Here is a 20,315-nt window from a genome sequence, read left to right as displayed (position 1 = left end):
GGGATGCCGCCTCAGCGTGGTTTGATGAGCAGTGCCATGTCGACGCCCAGGATTCGAACCAACGAAACACTGGGCCGCCTGTAGCGGAGCTCGCGAACTTAACCACTCGGCCACGGGCCAGCCCCTGAACATTTTATATGAGTTTTTTTGTGGACATGTTTTCACTTTCTTGGTAAATATCTACAAATAGAGTTACTGTGTCATTGGGTTGACATAGGTTTAACTTTAAAGAAACGGTCCGTTTTCCAAAGTGATTGTTCCAGTTTAAACTCCCACCAACAATTTGAGTTCCATTTGCTCGGTATTCTCTCCAAACTTTGGGTTGCCAATCTTCTTTTTTTTTTATTTTTGCCATTCTAGTTGGTATCTCAGTGTGGTTTTGATTTGCATGTCGTTGATGACTAATGATATCGAGCACCTTTTCATATGCTTATTGGCCATTCCTATGTCTTTGGGGTGAAGTGACTAAGTTTTTTGACATTTCTAAAAATCGGGTTGTTCACTTTTTAATTGTCGATTTATAGGAGTTCTTCTGCACACAAGTCCTTTGTTACATACATGTTTAGCAAATATTTTTTCCTAGTCTGTGGCTTATCCATTTTTTTGATGATGTCTTTTAATGAGCAGAAATTCTTTTAAATTTTGAAATCCAGTTTATCAATGGGTTAGTGCTGTTTGTATCCTGTCCAAGAAATCTTTACCTATCCTATGGTCTTGAAAATATTCTCTGATATGCTTTTCTAGAAGCTTTGTGGTTCTGGCTTTTACATTTAGCTCTTTGATCCATCTCTAATTTTTGTGTACTCAGTGAGAGAAAGGGGTGAAGGTTCTTTGTTTGCCATATGGATATCTGATTGTTCTAGCACCATTTCTTTGAGTTTCCTTTCCCTATTGAATTGATTTAATACTTTGACTGAAAATCAGTTGATTGCATTTGTGTGGCACAGAGTGAAGACAGTATTACAAGGCAATAACTTTGTCTATTGAAATCCCTAATGGTTCTTTTTGAAGCCTGGCACTGAAAAATACAAAGCATAATTTGTAATTTTTTAAAAAGTATAGTTAAAGGGCAAACTATTTTAGACACTTTTTTTTTTTTGAGGAAGATTAGCCCTGAGCTAACTACTGCCAATCCTCCTCTTTTTGCTGAGGAAGACTGGCCCTGAGCTAACATCTGTGCCCATCTTCCTCTGCTGTATATGTAGGACGCCTACCACAGCCTGTCGTGCCAAGCGGTGCCATGTCCACACCTGGGATCCGAACTGACGAGCCCCGGGCCACTGAGAAGCAGAATGTGCACACTTAACTGCTGCGCCACTGGGCCGGCCCTATAGATACATTTTTAAATAGCTTGGATAGAACCACTCTGGCTTCATCCATCTGTAAGCTTCTGAAGAGCTGAATGCTTTTAATAGGATCAGGGAGACACAATTGCACAACACGTAATGACACTTGAAAAAGCCGGCAGTCAATCAAAAGCATTCTTAAAGGTATACAGTCGTGCATTACTTAAGGACAAGGATACATTCTGAACAATGCGTCATTAGACAATCTTGTCACTGTGCCAACATCGTAGAGTGTACTTACACAAACCTAGATGGTATAGCCTACTACACACCTAGGCCAGATGTACTAATCTTATGGGGCCACCATCATATATGCGGTCTGTTGTTGACCGAAACGTCATTATGTGGCACATGACTGTACTGAGAGGTACATTAGGATAAACAAAGGATAACATAGCTACTCAATTCCTCTATTATATTTTTCCTCTTATTGAAGACCTAGCTGGAAAGAGCAGGCGTGGGGATGGTAGAATACCCAGTTCTCAATGAGTTTTGTTCCCCGGTCCATTTGAATTACATCCCAAGAGTCTGAGAAAACTACCAGGTGACATTGCTATACCCCTATGTACTGTCAGTAAACTTTGAGGCATTGTGGAGCAGAGGGAGATGCCAGAAGATGGATGATAATGTAACATTTGTCCCAGTTTTCAAAGGGTGGGAAAAGAAACACCAGCTGTAGGTGTTTGAGCCTGATGCTGATGATTCCTCAGAAAAACACTAACATATTTTATAAACAAATGACCTCTGAACACTTAGAAAGAGAACTGGTGAACACTGCAAGGTGTATGGGTTTATAAAGGACAACATCATCTAATAGACATTTATCAAGGGCTAACTCTATGCCAGCTGCCTAAGCTACAAACAGCTGGTCACTGGCCTTGAGGAAATTATGGTCAGTTCTGACCGTGTGTGTGTGTTTAGTAACAATATAGTCTTTCTTGGTATGTTTACTGGATTGGTTGATCCAGGAGAGCGTCACATATAAATATCATTTACAGTCATGTGCTGCTGAATGACGTTTCAGTCAACAACAGACCACGTATACGATGGTGGTCCCATAAGATTAGTACCATATAGCCTAGGTGTATAGTAGGCTATACCAACAAGGTTTGTATAAGTACACTCTGATGTTTACACAACAATGAAATCGCCTAACGATGCATTTCTCAGAATGTATCCCTGTCATTAAGTGACGCATGATTGTATTTAGATGTCAGCTGTGCATTTTATGTAGCCTTTCATCCCACTGGGCAAAAGGAGAATTAGTATAGTTAGTGAAATTGTAATTACTTGACATACCTAATCCAAAAAATGATGGAAGCCTTGGTTTCCTCATCTGTAAAGGAAGATAACAATGGTACCTGCTCCGGGATATTTTGATATTTGTGAATAAGGTGATGACTGTAAAGCACTTGACACATGGTATATACTAAAAAAAAATGTTATTGTTTTGGCTTGAGTTGAAGACATAGCCTGCTGATCAAATTTGTAACTGATACAAAGCTGTTAGGGATAGTGAATAAATATTCAAAAAGATCTCAACTGGTAAACAACCACCCAAATTAAACTAAATGAAGTTTATTAGAGGAAAAATTAGAAGTACTGAACTTTGGTTCAAAAATACTATAATTTGCACACCCGTGTTCATAGCAGCATTATTCACAGTAGCTAAAACGTGGAAGAAACTCAAGTGCTCATGGACAGATGAATGAATAAGCAAAACGTAATATATACATCCAGTAGAGTATTCTTCAGCCTTAGAAAGGAAAGAAATTCTAACACATGCTACAGCATGGGTGAACCTTGAGGACATTATGCTAAGTGAAATAAGCCAGTCACAAAAACAGGAGTATTATATGATTCCACTTACATGAGGTACCTAGAGTAGTCAAACTCAGAGAGAGAGAAAGTAGAATGGTGGTTGCCAGGGACTAGAGCGAAGGGTGAATAGAGCTATTGTATAATGGATATAGAGTTTCAGTTTTCCAAGGTAAAAAGAGTTCTGTAGATGGGTGGTGGTGATGGTTGCACAACAATGTGAATGTACTTAATGCCACTGAACTGTACACTTAAAAATGGTTAAGATGGTAGATTTTATGTTATGTGTATTTTGCTATTAAAATGAAAACCTAACTATACAAGTACGGGATATTTATTAGGATGTGAAAAATCCTACTGTGTGTTAGGATGACATGGCTATCTAAATTCTAAAATGAATGTAAGCTGCTTAGTAGGAGTGTAGCGTCCAGAGAAAGAAGGCCAGTGTATGCTCAGGAGGTGATGTTCACTTCTGGGGACCCCATTTCAGGAGGATGTTGGCAAACCAGAGCAGTCTTGGGCAGTGGGGTGGAGAGTAAGAGGAAAGCCTGAGGGAATAGGGGAGTTTGGTCTGTAAAGGAGTGTATCAGTTGCTTTTGCTAAATAACAGACAACCTCAAAATTCATTATCTTAAGACAAACATTTCTCACGATTCTTTTTTTCCCTAGCTTTATTGAGATATAATTGACATATAAATTGTGTAAATTTAAGGTGTTTACAACATGTTGATTTGACTTTCCTGTGATTCTTTGGATGACCTGTGTGATTGTTCTGGTCTTGGTCAGCTTAGCTGGAACTGGATGGCCTGGGATGGTCTCATTCACACAACTGGCAGTTGGCTCAGTGTCAGCTGGGGCAGTGGAGATGACTTGGTCGCATGTCTCTCATGATCCAGCAGGATGGCCTAGGCTCATTCACATGCTGATGGTCCCAGAGATCCCAAGAGTAGCAAGAGAGCAAGCCTTAATGCATAAGTACTTTTCAAACCTCTTTGTGTCATGTTGCTGATGTCCCATTGGCCAGAGCAAGTGACATGGCTAAGTCCAGAGTCATTATGGGAGGTGATTGACTATCCAGTGGCATGAAAACAAGGAAGGGAATTATTGTGGTCATTTTGCAAACAACCTACCATAACCTAGGAAGTTTAGAGGAAACTTGAGAGTTTCATTAGAAACATCACAGGTAGTTCCACAATGTAGAAGTAAGACTGAGGACTTCAAGTCCATCTAAAGAACTTTCTGACTAAAATGGCCCCAGAAGCACAGAAATAGGCCACCAGTAAAAGGAGGGCCTTGTCATCGATTGTGTTGGAGAGGCTATGCGACCTCCTGTCTTTCTGACCAAATTGGACCTGTTACATCATCTCTTCCAGGAAGCCTTTCCTGCTTGCACACCACCTGTGGACCCTGTAGTTAATGGTACTGTTCTCTGTGTCACACAGGTTTCTGTTGCTCTACCTATCATACCGAATAACAAATTTGTTTACTTGGCTGTCTTGTCCATGAAATGGAGTTCCTTGAGGTCATGGCTGACGTCTGATTCACCATCTCTGTGTCAATATCTGCAAGAAATTGTGTTCCATCCTCAGGTTGCCTCCTGGCGGTCAGATTGCTGTGGCAACTCCAGCCGTAGAATCTGCATTTCAGGCAGAAAAAGGAGAAAGGGGAAAAAAGAGTACCCGTCTGTTGAGATTGCCTCCTTTAAAGAACGTTTCCGGAAGCTCTACCAAACTGTACCTCCTTCCTATATTTATCTTCTTAGACACACCTCTTTGCAAGAGAGGCTAGGAAATACAGGTTTTAACTCTGCACATTGCATCTGGTAGGAGAGGATTCATAGGCACCTTCTGCCCTGGGTCTGACCTCCGCTCGAGCTGCCTAATGACTGAGTGACCTCTCTGAAGTTGTGCACTAATGCCATAATTCCCAGAATCTCTGACTCCTCACACACACAATGAGATAGGGTCTTTTTTTTTTTTCTTTTGGTCATAATCACTACCTTCATGGCTATGTTCTGTCACTTGAAGCTCCTAGCCTTATATCCCATGGGGTAGGGCAGAGGTCAGCAAACCTTTTCTGTAAAGGGCCAGATGGTAAATATTTTCAGCTTTGTGGGCCATATGGTCCCTGTTGCACTTGCCTGTTGCAGTACAAAAGCAGTCGTAGATAAAGGAATAGGTGTGACTGTGTTCCAGTAAAAGTTTATTTATGAAAACAGGTGTCAGGTTGGATTTGACCCACCCCTGCGCTGGGGAGTGGGTCTCGTCCTTTGGTTTTGCGGAAGCTGTGGCTCCATGGACTAGACATACAGAAGATAAGATGATGTTCAGTCAGTCTGGGATGAACAGAATCCACAAATCCAAGCTTCTGCACAAGTCTCAACAATCAGGCCTTTTGAGTTCCCCGTTTCTCTTAATGACACTACATATTCTCTGTCAATTAGGCTTAGAACCTCAGTGTCATTGGCGCGGGGGGGGGGGGATCACATTGAAATATAATTTACATGCCAGTACAGTTTTAGGAGTTTTGACAAATGCACGCAGTCATGTGACTACCACCAGATTCAAGATACAGAACAGTTCCCTCACCCGCCCACCCCCTAAATTCCCTGTAGCCCATTGTAGTCAAGCCATGCCCCCAGTTCCAACCCTTGGCAACCACTATTTCCTGTCCCTGTAGTTTGCCTTTTCCATTATGTCATGTAAATGGAATCACACCGTATGGAGCCTTTTGAGTCTGGCATCTTTCAGTTGGCATAATGCATTTGAGATTCATTCATGTCCTTGCATGCATTGGTTGCTTGTCTGTGTTTTTGATTGCTGAGTTGTCTTCCACTGCATTGGAATACTTTGTTTATCCATTCACCAGTTGAAGGACATTTGTGTTGATTCCAAGTTTACAATTACAAGTTGGCAATTACAAATAAAGCTCATATTAGACATTAGAAAGTAGACATTCACATGCACATTTTTGTGTGAAAATTAAATTTTAATTTATCTTGGTACATACCTAGAGGAGGGATTGCTAGGTTGTATGATAAGTGTATACTTAACTTCCTAAGATGTCAAACTGTTTTCCAAAGTGGCTGTACCATTTTTCATTTTCTCCAGCAACGAACAGTTGCTTTATGGCCTTGCCAGTATTTGATACCAGGTTTTCTGAATTTCAGACATTCTAATAGGTGTGTAGTTGTATTAAATAAGTTTTAATTTGCATTTGTAATTAATGCAGTTTAGTAACTAATCTAATAATTATCGATTTGGTGAATCATAGTAATTGATTTTAGAATGTTGAACCAGGCTTATATTCCTGGGATTAAACCCTCTTAGTCATGATGTGTTGTCCTTTTAACACATTGCTGGATTCAGTTTTCTAATATTTTGTTGAGGATTTTGTGCCCCTGTTCATGAAGGATGTTGGTCTATAGTTCAGTGTCATTTTTGGCTCTTCCCTCTCCCTTCTTAATCCCAAATCCTTTTGATAGCTGTCTGCTCCATTTTATTCCTTCCATCAAACCCGCCTTTTCTCTTACTTGATATCCTGTTTGTCTGTGTCTAGTGTCTCCTAAACTCTATTCCACCCACATCAAATTTAAAAAAATTCAGTGGTTCTCATTGCTAACTATATTAGTCAGGGTCCAGGCAGGAAACAGCCAGCACACTCAAAGGGTTAACTGAAAAGCCTTTAATGAAGGGATTATTTACAGTGATGTGAGCAGTAAGAGAAGCTCTCATGGGTTGGTGGAGCACCCAGGGACTGGTTACAGCTGGTAGTGAGTGTTACCACCCTAGGCACAATGGGGAGAGGGGAGGGGTAACTGGAACCCAGCAAAAGCTATGACCATGGGAGAGCAGTCCTCGATAGGCACTGACGCTGGTCAAGGAATACAGCCCCTGCCAGAACCACATCCAGGTAGGGAGAGAGGGCAGAGAATAAGTAAATAAATACATCCATCTGTTCATCCATCTATCCATCTCTCTTCTTGCTCTCTCATCTCCTCCTCCTCCTTCCCATTGGCTGGACCCAGATGAAATCTAGAGGGCCTGGAGCCCAGGTGATGTAGTCCTTAGATATTGGACTTCCGACTCCCGAGAGACAGAGCAGGGCAGAGAGGGGATAAGTGGGGCACACCAAGGGTACCAAGCACACCCACCTATCAAAGTCCAAACTCCTTAGATTAGCACTCACTGCCAGCTCTGGCTCCTACTTGCCTTTCTGATTTGTTGCCTTTGAAATTTGGACTGTCTTCATCTCTTTATCTCCCACAGCCTCCCTATTCTGCCCTCAGTAAAGATGTGGTATATGAACAGATCATTGTTGGTTTGAGTGGTAGATCTGAGGCAAGTAGTTGCCAACCCGGAGAGCAGAATGAACTTTCCTGGCTCACACTCATCACTAAGGATAAAAGAAGAGTTCTTCCACACATACAAGCCTCTCTTTTCATAGAGGCTCAGAGAAGCTAAGTAACCTGCCCAAGGTTTCACAGCTGGTTGTGATAGGTCTGTCATACACAGCCAGCTGTGGAACCCTGGAAAAGTTATCTAGCCTCTCTGAGCTTCTGCTTCCTCATCTGTAAAACAGGGTTGCTTGGACTTAGATGTGCTGTTTATATTACACTAAACACTGGCCAATTGCACTCAGTGCATATTAGCTCAGAATATTATCTTCATATTCCTACATGACTTTTGAAGAGGAGACGTCTAAGTCAGTCATAGAAATCTTTGTTTTGTTTTGTTTTGCTGAGGAATATTCATCCTAAGCTAACATCTGTGCCAGTCTTCCTCTATTTTGTATGTAGGTTGCTGCCACAGCATGACTGACAAGTGGTATAGGTCTGTGCCCAGGATTCAAACCTGTGAACATGGGCCACCAAAGTGGAATGTGCTGAACCCAACCACTACACCACTGGGCCGACCTCTGGAAATCTTTTTTTTTTTAAAGATTGGCACCCGAGCTAACATCTGTTGCCAAGCTTTTTTTCTTTTTATTTGTGCCCCCGAAGCCCCCCAGTACATATTTGTATATTCTACTTGTGAGTGCCTCTGGTTGTGCTATGTGGGACGCCGCCTCAGCATGGCCTGATGAGTGGTGCCATGTCCACGCCCAGGATCCAAACCAGCAAAACCCTGAGACGTCAAAGCAGAGCACGAGAACTTAACCACTCAGCCTCAGGGCCGGTCCCTAGAAATGTTTTTTAAAATGACCTATGCAGTGACTTACTATGGGCAAGGCCCTGTTATAAATGCCTTACAAATATTAACTCATTTAATCCTTAACTCCTCCTTATGAGGTGGATACAATTATCCCCACTTTACAGATGAGGAAACAGAAGCACAGACTGGTTAAGAAACTTATCTTCAATTACCCTAGCCGGTAAGTGATAGAGCCAGGATTTGAGCCCAAGCAAGGTGACTGCAGATTCCATGCCTCTAACCTCTGTGCTACCTTCCCCATAACCTGTAGCCTTGTCAAAGTACTGTATGTATAGCGAGTCCTCTCACAGCACTTTGCACCCTTCATTCCTGACCAGCAGGTGGTGACGGAAATGTATGTGAACTAGGGAGGTCTGGGTTTCTGGAGATCTTTGGAGGCATGTGGAAGGTGTGTACAGGATGTTAGGGGCAAGGAGTAGGGAAATTTTGGGGGTGAGATGGGATAGTCACTGAAATAATTGAGGAAAACCAGTTCTGCCCACTTGAGTAGGAAATACCTAGTCATCAAGCCTGCCTAGCTTCATGCCATCTGGCTTCCTCAGAGGCCAGCTGATGCCCCTTTATGGGTGTTGATGAAGCTGCCCTTTGAGTCAGTGTCAGTAAAACAGGTTATTAAAATTTCTTTTAACCCATTCTGTTGTGTTAAGTTACTAATGCACACATACACCCAAATAGAACTAGAGCGTGAAGGAATGAGGTGCCAGAGAGGAGGAAGTGTGCCCTGGGCATGAATTTAGAGAGGACATGGACATCCTTGCTTATGGCGGCTGTATCTCACTCCTTGGCCATTATAGCTGTTGGTAATTAATAACCCACAAAACTTAAGAAGAATCTTATCTAATGCTACAAATTTGACTCTCTCAAGCACCCAGAATATCCGTGACCTGTAGGTAACCAAAAAAATACCCTGTAAATGCAGAAAGTGACCAAAATAGCTGAAGCGAGTCCAGGACATGAAAATTATAGAAGATACTATGTGACTGATCTGTTTTCCAACCAGAAGGGACGTGTGTAAGGGCAGAAGAATTATCAGCAAAGAGGAAAGAGAAGTGGCTGAAAGGCCACAGGCATCATTCATCATCATCAGAAAGAAAGATGGTTAAGATAACACCTAATGGTAGAGTGCAGGGTGCATGCCAAGTTCCACAGCCCCAGAGAGTAGATACAGGAAGGCAGGAAACTGACAAGGGTCTGGAGCTAAGGCAGCCCAAGTTATGCTTATTTCAGTGGTTCACAAAGGCACAGCTGTCCTTCAGATAGGGTCCAGCCGTACAGGATGCTGTATTGGGCTATACTGGTAAGCCATCCTCTAACACAGAGATGTACTTTGCACAGTACACTTGTATCTACAGTAGAAGCAAAAGAGATGCTGGATATGAAAATAAAATTAAGAAAATAATTCCATTTACAATAGCATCAAACAAAATAAAATACTTAGAAATAAGTGTAACAAAAAGCGTGTAACTTGTACTCTGGAAACTATAAAACGTTGAAAGAAATTAAAGACAACCTAAATAAATGGAAAGATATCCCATGTTCATGCATCAGAAAACTTAATATTGTTAAGATGACAGTATTCCCCAAATTGATCTACCAACTCAGAGCAATCTCTATCAAAATCCCAGATTGAGGGGCCAGCCCAATGGTGCACCAGTTAAGTTCACATGTTCTGCTTTGGTGGCCTGGGGTTCACCGGTTCAGATCCCAGGTGCGGACATGGCACTGCTTGGCAAGCCATGCTGTGGTAGACATCCCACATATAAAGCAGCGGAAGATGGGCACGGATGTTAGCTCAGGGCCAGTCTTCTTCAACAAAAAGAGGAGGATTGGTGGCAGATGTTAGTTCAGGGCTAATCTTCCAAAAAAAAAAAAATCCCAGATTGACAAACTGATTCTAAAATTCATAGTAAAATGCGAGGGACCCATAATAGCCAAAATAATATTTAAAAAGAACAAAGTTGGAAAACTCACTGATTTCAGTACTTAGTATAAAGCTAAAGTAATCAAGACAGGGTGGTATTGGCATAAGGATAGGCATAGATCAATGGAATAAAATTGATAGTCCATAAATAAACACATACGTTTATGATCAACTGATTTTCAGCACAGTTGCTAAGGTCATTCTAGGGGAAAGAATAGTCTCTTCAACAAGTGGTGCTGGAACAACTGAATAACCACATGCAGAAGAATAAAGTTGGACCCCTGTACCTCCCAATTCCTCCCTCCCCCCATCCCCGCCACTAATGTACTTTCTGTGTCTGTGGATTTGCCTATTATGAACCTTTTATATAAATGGACTCATCCAATATAAGCCTTCTGTGACTAGCTTCTTTCACTTAGCATAGTATTTTCAAGGTTTATCCTTGTTGTAGCTTGCATCAAATACTTCATTAGTTTTTGTGGCTGGAGAATACTATATTTTATTGTTTACTTGTTTAGCAGTTGATGGACATTTGGATTGTTTCCACTTTTTGGCTATTACGATAATTCTATGAACATTCATGTACAGATTTTTGTGAGATGATATGGTGTTAATATAATGTAAAAGGGTCTCAAGAAACAGTTCTCCAGGAAAGAATAAATGCTCATCATCAGTTACTCTGAAGCTGTTGTCATCATTTTGAGTAATTGTCCCCAACTTTTAACTGGTTTATAGCTAATAATTTCACAGAACATTCTTCTTACTGGGTTATCTTAGTTTGTGTTTTGAAACTCATCTCTCTTGGAGATAACCGTTGAAAGTAACCCTGCAAAAAACTAGACCTGTCTTGAGATTTCTGAATCATGCAGGGCCTTGAAAGTCATACTAAAGAATCTGGACTTCGTAGTGAGTCCAATGGGAAGTCACTGAAGGGTTTAAAAAGGAAAGGAGTGATGTGATTCCATTTGCATTTTAGAAAGATCTCTTTGCAATTTGAGGAATGGATGATGGAAGGAAAAGATGGAAACCAGAGATATAAGTAGAATGTTGTTGCAATTATCCAGGTGCATGGTGCTGGGGGCTAGACTAGAGCCATGGCAAAAGGAATGGCGAAGAAGGATTGGATTTAAGAGGTAACGAGGGACCAGCCCCGTGGCAGAGTGATTAAGTGCACACGCTCCACTTTGGAGGCCCAGGGTGTCTCTGGTTCAGATCCTGGGTGCAGACTTAGCACCACTTGTCAAACCATGCTGAGGCGGCATCCCACATAGCAAAGCCAGAAGGACCTACAACTAGAATATACAACTATGTACTGGGGGGCTTTGAGGAGAAGAAGGAAAAAAAAAAAGATTGGCAGCAGGTATTAGCTCAGGGCCAGTCTTTAAAAAAAGAGAGACAGGGTCTGGCCCCATGGCCGAGCGGTTAAGTTCGCGTACTCCGCTGCAGGCGGCCCAGTGTTTCGTTGGTTCGAATCCTGGGTGTGGACATGGCGCTGCTCATCAAACCACGCTGAGGCAGCGTCCCACATGCCACAACTAGAAGGACCCACAACGAAGAATATACAACTATGTACCGGGGGGCTTTGGGGAGAAAAAGGAAAAAATAAAATCTTTAAAAAAAGAGAGAGACAAATAACAAGACGGTAGGATCAACAAGACTTGACGAGTTACCTGTAGAGGTAAAGGAATAGAAAAGTTGAGCTTGCTGGCCAGCTTTCTGGGTTGGGGAACTGAGTTGATGATAGTGGCATTCCATGAGACAGAGAATATAGGAAGAAAATGTTTGAGAGAGGGTTTATGATAATTATTAAATGCTGACTATATACCAGACACTTGCTAGGCACATAAAACTGGACCTCGTTTAATCTTCAAAAGACTCCAAGAGCTAAATAGCATTACAGCTGTTTTCCCTGTGAAGAAAATTGCACCCAGCTAAGAAGTGGTGAAGCCAGGATTTGAACCCACATATCTCTGATGCCTTCACTTCATGTGCTCTCACCATCTCGCTTTACTGCTTCTGTTCCGATTTGGTCATGTGGGTTTTGTGGAGCTTGAAGAACATCACTGTATATTCGAGAGTAGAATATATGGGTGTGAAGCTCTGGAGAGAAAGCTGGGCTTGTGCTGCCGATTTGGAAGTCACCAGTATACAAATTAAAGCCCTGGACATGAGTAGTAAAGAGAGCATGTGAAGCAAGAAGAGAAGAGGGCACCCCTGGCAGAACCTCAAGAGACCTTAGTGTTGAAGGAGCTGGGGGCAAGAGCCAAGGGAGCCTGAAAGTGGCACTCAGAAATGACAAAAAATGTAGGAGGATGTCATGGATGGGGAGTGAAGAGAGATATATATATATCCCTAGTGCTCACAGTTGGGGAATAAAAGAGTTAATTATGATGCATTTACAAAAGAAATGCCATGTCTCCATTAAACTGACAAATAGGTTGACTGTGATATGTGAAGAGATGCAAGTGAAGCAATGTTATGTGGATAAAAGTAGAACAGCAAAATCATACGTTTGGATAAAACTTCTTAAAACTTGTGATTTGCAGTGACCAAGATCAGAAGTAGTCAGATTTTTTAAGATAATTGCTAGACTAAGTGACTGTAAGGTGTTTATAAAATTATTTAAAATAGGGGGCCAGCCCCATGGCCAAGTGGTTAAGTTTGCGTGCTCCACTTTGGCGGCCCAGGGATTTTGCAGGTTTGGATCCTGGGCGCGGACATGGCACTACTCATCAAACCATGCTGAGGCGAGCATCGCACATAGCACAACCTGAGGCACTCACAACTAGGATATGCAACTATGTACTGGGGGACTTTGGGGAGAAGAAGAAGAAGGGAAAAAAAGAAGAAGATTGGCAACAGATGTTAGCTCAGGTGCCAATCTTAAAAAAAAAAAAAAATTGTCTAAAATGGTACAGCCCCTGTGGAAAACAGTATAACAGTTCCTAAAAAAATTAAAAATAGAATTACCGTATGAGCCAGCACTTTTACTTCTGGGTATATACCCAAAAGAATTGAAAGCAGCGTCTCAGAGATATTTGTACACACATGTTCATAGCAGCGTTAGTCACAGTAGCTAAAACATGAAAATAACCCAAATGTCCATGGACAGATGAATGGAGAAACAAAATATGGTGTATACATGCTATGGAGTATTATTCAACCTTAAAAACGGAGGAAATTCTGACATGCTACAACATGGATGAACCTTGAGGACTTGCTAAGTGAAATAATCCCATCACAAAAAAAACAATTACTGGATGGTTTCACTTTATGTGAGATACTCATATAAGTGAGTACTCAGAAAGTGGGACCCAGAAATAACCAAAAATGTAGGAGGATGTCATGGATGGGGAGTGAAGAGGTATATATCCCTAGTGTTCACAGTTGGGGAATGAAATAGAGATTCATAGAGACAGAAAATAGAATGGTTGTTGACAGGGGCTGGGGGAGAGGGGTTGAAATGAGGAGTTATTGTCTAATGGGTACAGAGTTTCAGTTTTGCAAGATGGAAAGAGTTTTAGAGTTGGATAGTGGTGATGGTTGCACAACAACATGCATGTACTTAATACCACTGAACTGTACACTTACAAATGGTTGAGATGGTATATTTTATGTGTATTTTACCACAAAAAAAAATAAAAACCAAAAAAAAAAAGAAAATGATGATGACACAGCCTCATCCCCGAGTCTGATTCAGTGGGACTGGGGTCACCAGTGACCCTAATACGCAGCCAGAGTGGGGACCACTGGTTTAGCTGAGAGGGTGCCATATGGGGAAACCTGGTACCCTGAGCACAGCTAAACCTCTCTTCGTTTCCAAACAGACTTTGCTTTAGTTTGGTTTTAATTTCATTTTATCAGAAGGGAAACCTCCACAATAAGTAAGACATATTCATTGTAGAAAATTTGGCAAAGTCCAAAAAACAGAAATCATAATCCCATCAATGGGAGTAATCATTATTAAATTCAGGGATATTCTGGTCCTTCTACTGTTATATGTGAAATATGTTTATAGATATATTATAGAAATCCTTGTATATTCTTATACATATATACTTTTGCACTTTTTTTTAACAAAGTTGATGTCATACTTCACATATTGTTTTGTTTTCCCCCTTTTTAATGAATATATGGCAGTGTCTTTCAGGTCATTGAGGGCCTTCTACCTCTTGGTTTTCAGTGGCTCCATAGTGTTATTTATGTAACCTATTACTGTTATTGAACATCTGGATTGTTTCCCAGTTTTTCACAATCATAGTCAATGTTGGCTTGAATATCTTTATAGAAAAAATATAATTTTAAACATCCTTCTTGTTGTTTCTGGTTTGGTAGTTGAAAAACTTTTTTTAAAATTCATGCTTATTTTTTAGTTGAATACTTTTGTTTCCATCTTATTTATTTGTTTATTTATTTTGAGGCACATCAGCCCTGAGCTAACATCCATGCCTATCTTCCTCTACTTTATATGTGGGATGCCTACCACATCATGGCTTGCCCCGGGATCTGAACCGGTGAACCCTTGGACCACCAAAGTGGAACGTGCACACTTAACTGCTGTGCCACCGGGCCGGCCCTGAAAAATTTTTTTTGATATTTTTTTTTTCTAGTGAACATTTTCCTATGCTTGCTGTCATTAGCTTTTAAATTATAATCTGTGTAGCGCCTAGGTGGTTCTCTTTCATCTTTTCCTGGGTTTTGTTTCCCACTCTTCTTTTTCTTTCTATAATGTAATGTCAGAGAATCATGAACTTTTACAGGTAAGGTCCTAAAGGTTAAGTGATTTGATCAGAGTCACACAGAAAATTAAGTAACAGAACAAAGATTTGAACGCAACTTTACTCATCTTTTCATTTTTCTTCCTTCCAGTAGATGCATATTGCTAATATTCTGAAGTCTCCATGCAAGAAGCTTCTGCAGCTTTTTATGGAGCACTAAGTCGTTTGTGCTTTTGTGGCAGAGAACTCGTTGCCCAGAAAGTAGCCTTAGCAGAGTGTGCCCTTCACTAATGACCAGGGTGCTGCTTTGCTGTTCCAGGAGCCATGTTTGACCAGGACTGTGGGAAGCTCGTGTTCATGCTGGAGGCTCTTGTGAGGAGATGAGTTGGTGAACAGAGAAGTTGGCATGAAGATGCTCCCAGGAGTGGGCGTGTTTGGGACCGGCAGCTCCGCCCGGGTTCTGGTCCCGCTGCTGAGGGCAGAAGGGTTCACTGTGGAGGCCCTGTGGGGGAAGACTGAGGAGGAGGCGAAGCAGCTTGCTGAGGAGATGAACATCACCTTCTACACCAGTCGGACTGATGACGTCTTGCTGCATCAAGATGTGGATCTGGTGTGCATCAACATCCCCCCTCCACTCACCCGGCAAATATCTGTGAAGGCTCTAGGTACGGACAGTCAGGCCATAGCAAGGGCAGATTGTATCTCCCTCTGGGTGGTCCTTCTTGCACTTGGGCCTGCAGGTAGTAGTACTCTGGGATAGCACTTACTCCTGGAGCAGTGCTGGGGAGGGCACATTGAGGGGGTCTTACAGCTGTCGGAGGAAGTGCTCCAGTGGCTGGGAAAGACGCAGCCTTCACCACTTCCCATAAGTAAATCCCTGAGCAAAAATTAAACAAATACCTTAAGAGTTGGCCTGTCACTGGGGCTGGAGATTATTACGTTTCAGGCAATGTAAAGTTTGCCTCTGTGAAGTCAGAGTTTCAAAGACCTGGGCACTGGGAAATTAGTTGTGATTGATGCATTTGTTCTTCCATTTTTGTGGCATGCAGCACCACAGGAAGGAGAGGAGGGTGTGTCACAGCCTACCATTTTCCATGTTTTGTCAGTCCTTGATTAGATTGAGTGCACACCCTTCCTGCCAAACTTTGAGATCTTGTATGCCAGAGGGTAGGAAGGCTCTCTGACCGTCCTAGGCTTCCCTGACAGGATCCACGGGACAGCCTGCTCACATCTCTGCTCCCTTGGGAAGCAGTTGGCTCAGCAACCTCCTACCCCTGGTAGGCCTGGTTTGTTGAGCTATTCTCCTTCAGTTCCTGTTGGGCTTCTCTTTCCTGGCAACTGTAGGTAAATTCTTCTCTTTGTCTTATATAAATCAGAATCTAAATTTAATAGGAAGTAAAACCAGTAAACATTCATCCAGCAATTATTTTTTGTAATGCCTCCTGTTTGCCAGACACTGTCCTGATGTCGTTCTGGACATTCAAAGGAGGGTTGGATCAGAGCTCTCCCTGCTTTCACAGCCCCATTGAAGAGACTAGAAATAACACACACTACAAGGTAAATGAGAAAAGACTTAAGTAACAATTCAGGTATCATGTAATTAATTGACAGAATAATTGTTTTATGTAAGGTGATAGGAACCAAGTGTCTCTCTGATGCAGCGAGAGATCTCTGGGTCCAGGAACTGATATAGCATGAAGCTGACCATCACTCCTGGCCACTATCATGGTGGAGATCTGCTACTTGTCTCTCCCTGGTTCAGAGGATGAGAGGATGTCTGTCACCTCTGGCCTAATGGGTTGGGAAGGATAAGTGTTCGTTGAAGTGAGCAAGAATGTGAGTCTATCTGATTGTTGATTTGGGGCATGTAAGTTTTAGCCAAAAAATTATAGATGGTTTGTCTTTTCCAGAGAGCTCTCTCTGAGCATGTGTGACATTGGAGCTATTATTCATTGGCCCTAGATTCTTAGGAGGGCAGATAATGGCTCCTAGATTGAGTTTAGAACTAAGTAGACCTAAGCTGACACTTTAACAGAGGGCTAGTTTCAAGGGGAATCAAGCTACCATTGTCACTTGACTTCTTGCCATCTCTTGTGGCATGAATGCAGGTTAGTGAGGCCAGGTGTGTCCAGAGGCAGAGTTTTAGAGGCTCTCGGTCTTCTTGAATGTTAAATTCTCTGCTAGAGACCATTTCCAAGCCGTGTAGAAACATAGAGGAAACCTCAGAGTTCTTTGGCTATAAACCTGCTGTTTTCTGGTTCCTGGGACAGGAAAACGCTACATTTTGGGCCATTTATATATATATATATATAAACAGGAAGGACAGGGATGAACAGAGGCTTCTGGGATCTTGTGTCCCCACCCTCAGTGAAGCAGGGCTGTCAGCCTTCTCTCTGCATCTCTGTTGTCAGGAGGAGGAGGGTGTGAATGAGGGTCCTTGATCTGTTCTTGCAGGTACATGATCCCAGGGCCCAGTTGGTGGGGCTGGAAGAGCTCCTGTCAGCTGGACCTGCCCTTAGGTGCTGCCCACTCGGGCCCCAATGGAGTCACTGAGCCTGTTGTGACCATAAAGTTCATTCCCTGTGTGCTCTCACTTTTTTTGTGTGAGAATTCTGGCTTGACTTTAGCACATATGGAAGAAGCCAGGAAAGCTCCTCCAGTTTTCCCAAAGGACTAAGCATGAGTGCATGAATTGCTGTAGGCAGAGCACCAAACTGACCTTGACATCAGACCCCACTTCTAGTCCTATTTCTGTCCCTCTAAACCTCTGTGGGCCCCCGTGAAATGGAGATATCATCCAGCCTTTCCAGCATGATATATGACTGCCTCCAAGTGCTGCAAGAAAGACAGTGGCATCACATTACAAGGGAAAGCCAGGTTTTCCTGTTGTCCCAAGTGGAAGAGCAGGTTTATTTAAGGTAAATTCATTTTAAAAGTAAATAGGATTCTCCTCTGGATATTCATTAGGAAAAGGTTGACTGAGTTGAATGTAGCCTAGAAATAAAACTAACCATTCTAAGTCATCTCAGATGTGAAAAACTTTTCTGTGGGTTGGTGGAACATGTTTAAATTAATACCTTGAAAGCGGGACCCATTCTTTCCACTGTAAAGCTCTGACAGTGTCTGATTCTTGTACACAGTTTAGATGAGGAACAGGACAGGCACATGCAATAACAACTGCAAAAATGCAAGGTTTTTAAAAGTCCTCAGGGCCAGCCCCAGTGGCCTAGTGGTTAAGTTCGGTGCACTCCGCTTTAGTGACCTGGGTTCACTTCCTGGGCATGGACCTACACCACTTGTCTGTCAGTGGCCATGCTGTTGCAGCAGCTCACATACAAAAAGAGGAAGATTGGCAACAGATGTTAGCTCAGGGCCAATCTTCCTCAGCAAAAATAAATAAATAAAAATAAAAGTCCTCATTGGGCCAGCCCGGTGGCATAGTGGTTAAGTTCACACGTTCTGCTTCTCAGCGGCCCAGGGTTCGCTGGTTCAGATCCCGGGTGCAGACCTGGCACCACTTGGCAAAAGCCATGCTGTGGTAGGCATCCCACGTATAAAGTAGAGGAAGATGGGCATGGATGTTAGCTCAGGGCCAATCTTCCTCAGCAAAAAGAGGAGGATTGGCAGTAGTTAGCTCAGGGCTAATCTTCCTCAAAAAAATAAATAAAATAAAAGTCCTCAGAGTCAATATCCCAAAAGACCTTCAGTGCCATTCCACGTGACCATGTATTCCCATGTGTAAATCTCTATATATGCATGAGAACATTTTTTCCTGTGTTTTTCTTCCCACATAGGTCTCTCTCTCTTTTTTTTTTTTTTTTTTTTTTCTGTTATTGGGTCTGTGTCTCTTTTTTTCATTAAGGGTATAAGCTTTAGATTCTTGATCTTTTTAGAGCTGAAAAAAAGTCATAATTACTTAGCTCTACAGCTGTGGAAGTACTCTAATTTTAGATCAGCTCTTCCACATCTTGAACCGGTGAGAAGTTATCGCAATGATCTGAAGCCTCTATTTAGTGAAGGATCCTTCTTGCATTGTGCTATGCTACGCATCATAAAAGGTAAGTCACAGAAACTGAGAGGCAATAATGTGAGGCATACAGCACTGATAACAGATTTGCAGGTATAAGGACGTGTATGACATAGATTCTTCTAAAACTTTTCATACCAGTCAGTATTACTGTGTTTTCTTTTTCTGGAATTCATAGGCATAAAATCAGAGAAATGTCAGGCCTGTAGGGGTTGTGGAGAGAGTGTCTAGTCCAGAGGTTCTCAGAGTAAGGTCCCTGGAGCAGCAGCATCAGCATCACCTGGGAATTTGTTATAAATCCAAACTCTCAGGCCCCATCACAGACCTTCTGAATCTCTGGGGGGAGGCCTAGCAACCTGTGTTTGAACAAGCCTTCCGGGTGATTCTGATTCTGATGCACAAGATTGAGAACCACTGATCAATCCAATGTATTCATTTTCAGTAACAGAAACTGAGGCCCAGCAACGTTAAGGTTATGTCTCACGATGTGTTAGTGCTATAGGCAAAATTGCTTTTTCCTCAGCTTGTTAGATCATTATATTTTTACCCCATCTCTGAGGCCATAAAGATTGTTTCTTGCCCTCATTCTTATTTTTTCCTAAAATTAATTCTTGGACTTACCCTCCAGAGGTATACTTCTCGTATCACAACTCTTTCTATAGCATCTTATTTTCTACTTTTGTTTGACCTTTTTTTTTCCTTCCACCTCAGATTTCATTCTTAAAGCTTTCCCATGAATTCCTTAGAAGAGAGAGAGGGACCCTAATATGTTTTATGTCTCAGTTCAGAAGTGGTTTAGAAAAATATTTTTCAATGTGCGAGGTGTGCCAGCATCTTTGCCACAGTTGAATGTTTTCTTAAATCTGTCACTGAAAGGTGAGTTTCTGTACCCAGTTCTTGGCACTTGTGTGCTTCATTAGAAAAACACTGAGTTTGCCAACCCTTTCCCATGGGTTCTTGAAATAACAAGAGATCATTTCTCAAGCAACCTGACCCAGATAATTTAATCCCAAGAACACCAGTCCCTTGGGATGCCTTCTCTGACCCTCAGTCTGGGTCAAGCCCCTGCTATATGCTCTTATATTATTACCGTTTATATCGTCTTCACTGGATTTATCACGAGTCTGGTTCTACATGTAGTTATATGATAATTTGATTAATGGCAGTCTCTCTCACTAACCTGTAAGCTGTCTGAAGGTAGAAACCATGCCAGATGTTGTATCCCCAGTGCTTGGCACAGGGCCTGGCACACTGGTTGAATGAAGGCATTCA

General features: G+C 42.1%; 1 protein-coding gene across 1 annotated transcript in view; it reads left to right on the top strand.

Moving 5' to 3' along the window:
• GFOD2 (glucose-fructose oxidoreductase domain containing 2) overlaps positions 1-20,315 on the top strand; it is a 40,693-nt gene that overhangs the window by 13,392 nt on the left and 6,986 nt on the right. The window contains exon 2 of the mRNA XM_046680363.1: positions 15,336-15,681. Coding sequence (XP_046536319.1) covers positions 15,423-15,681 — 259 coding nt within the window. The 5' untranslated portion in view covers positions 15,336-15,422. The remainder of the gene's footprint in view (positions 1-15,335; positions 15,682-20,315) is intronic.

The sequence above is a fragment of the Equus quagga genome, chromosome 13 (assembly GCF_021613505.1).
Source record: "Equus quagga isolate Etosha38 chromosome 13, UCLA_HA_Equagga_1.0, whole genome shotgun sequence".
In the NCBI taxonomy this organism is placed as follows: Eukaryota; Metazoa; Chordata; class Mammalia; order Perissodactyla; family Equidae; genus Equus; species Equus quagga.
Note: the sequence above shows the minus strand (reverse complement) of the source record. Positions and strands in the feature narration are given on the sequence as shown.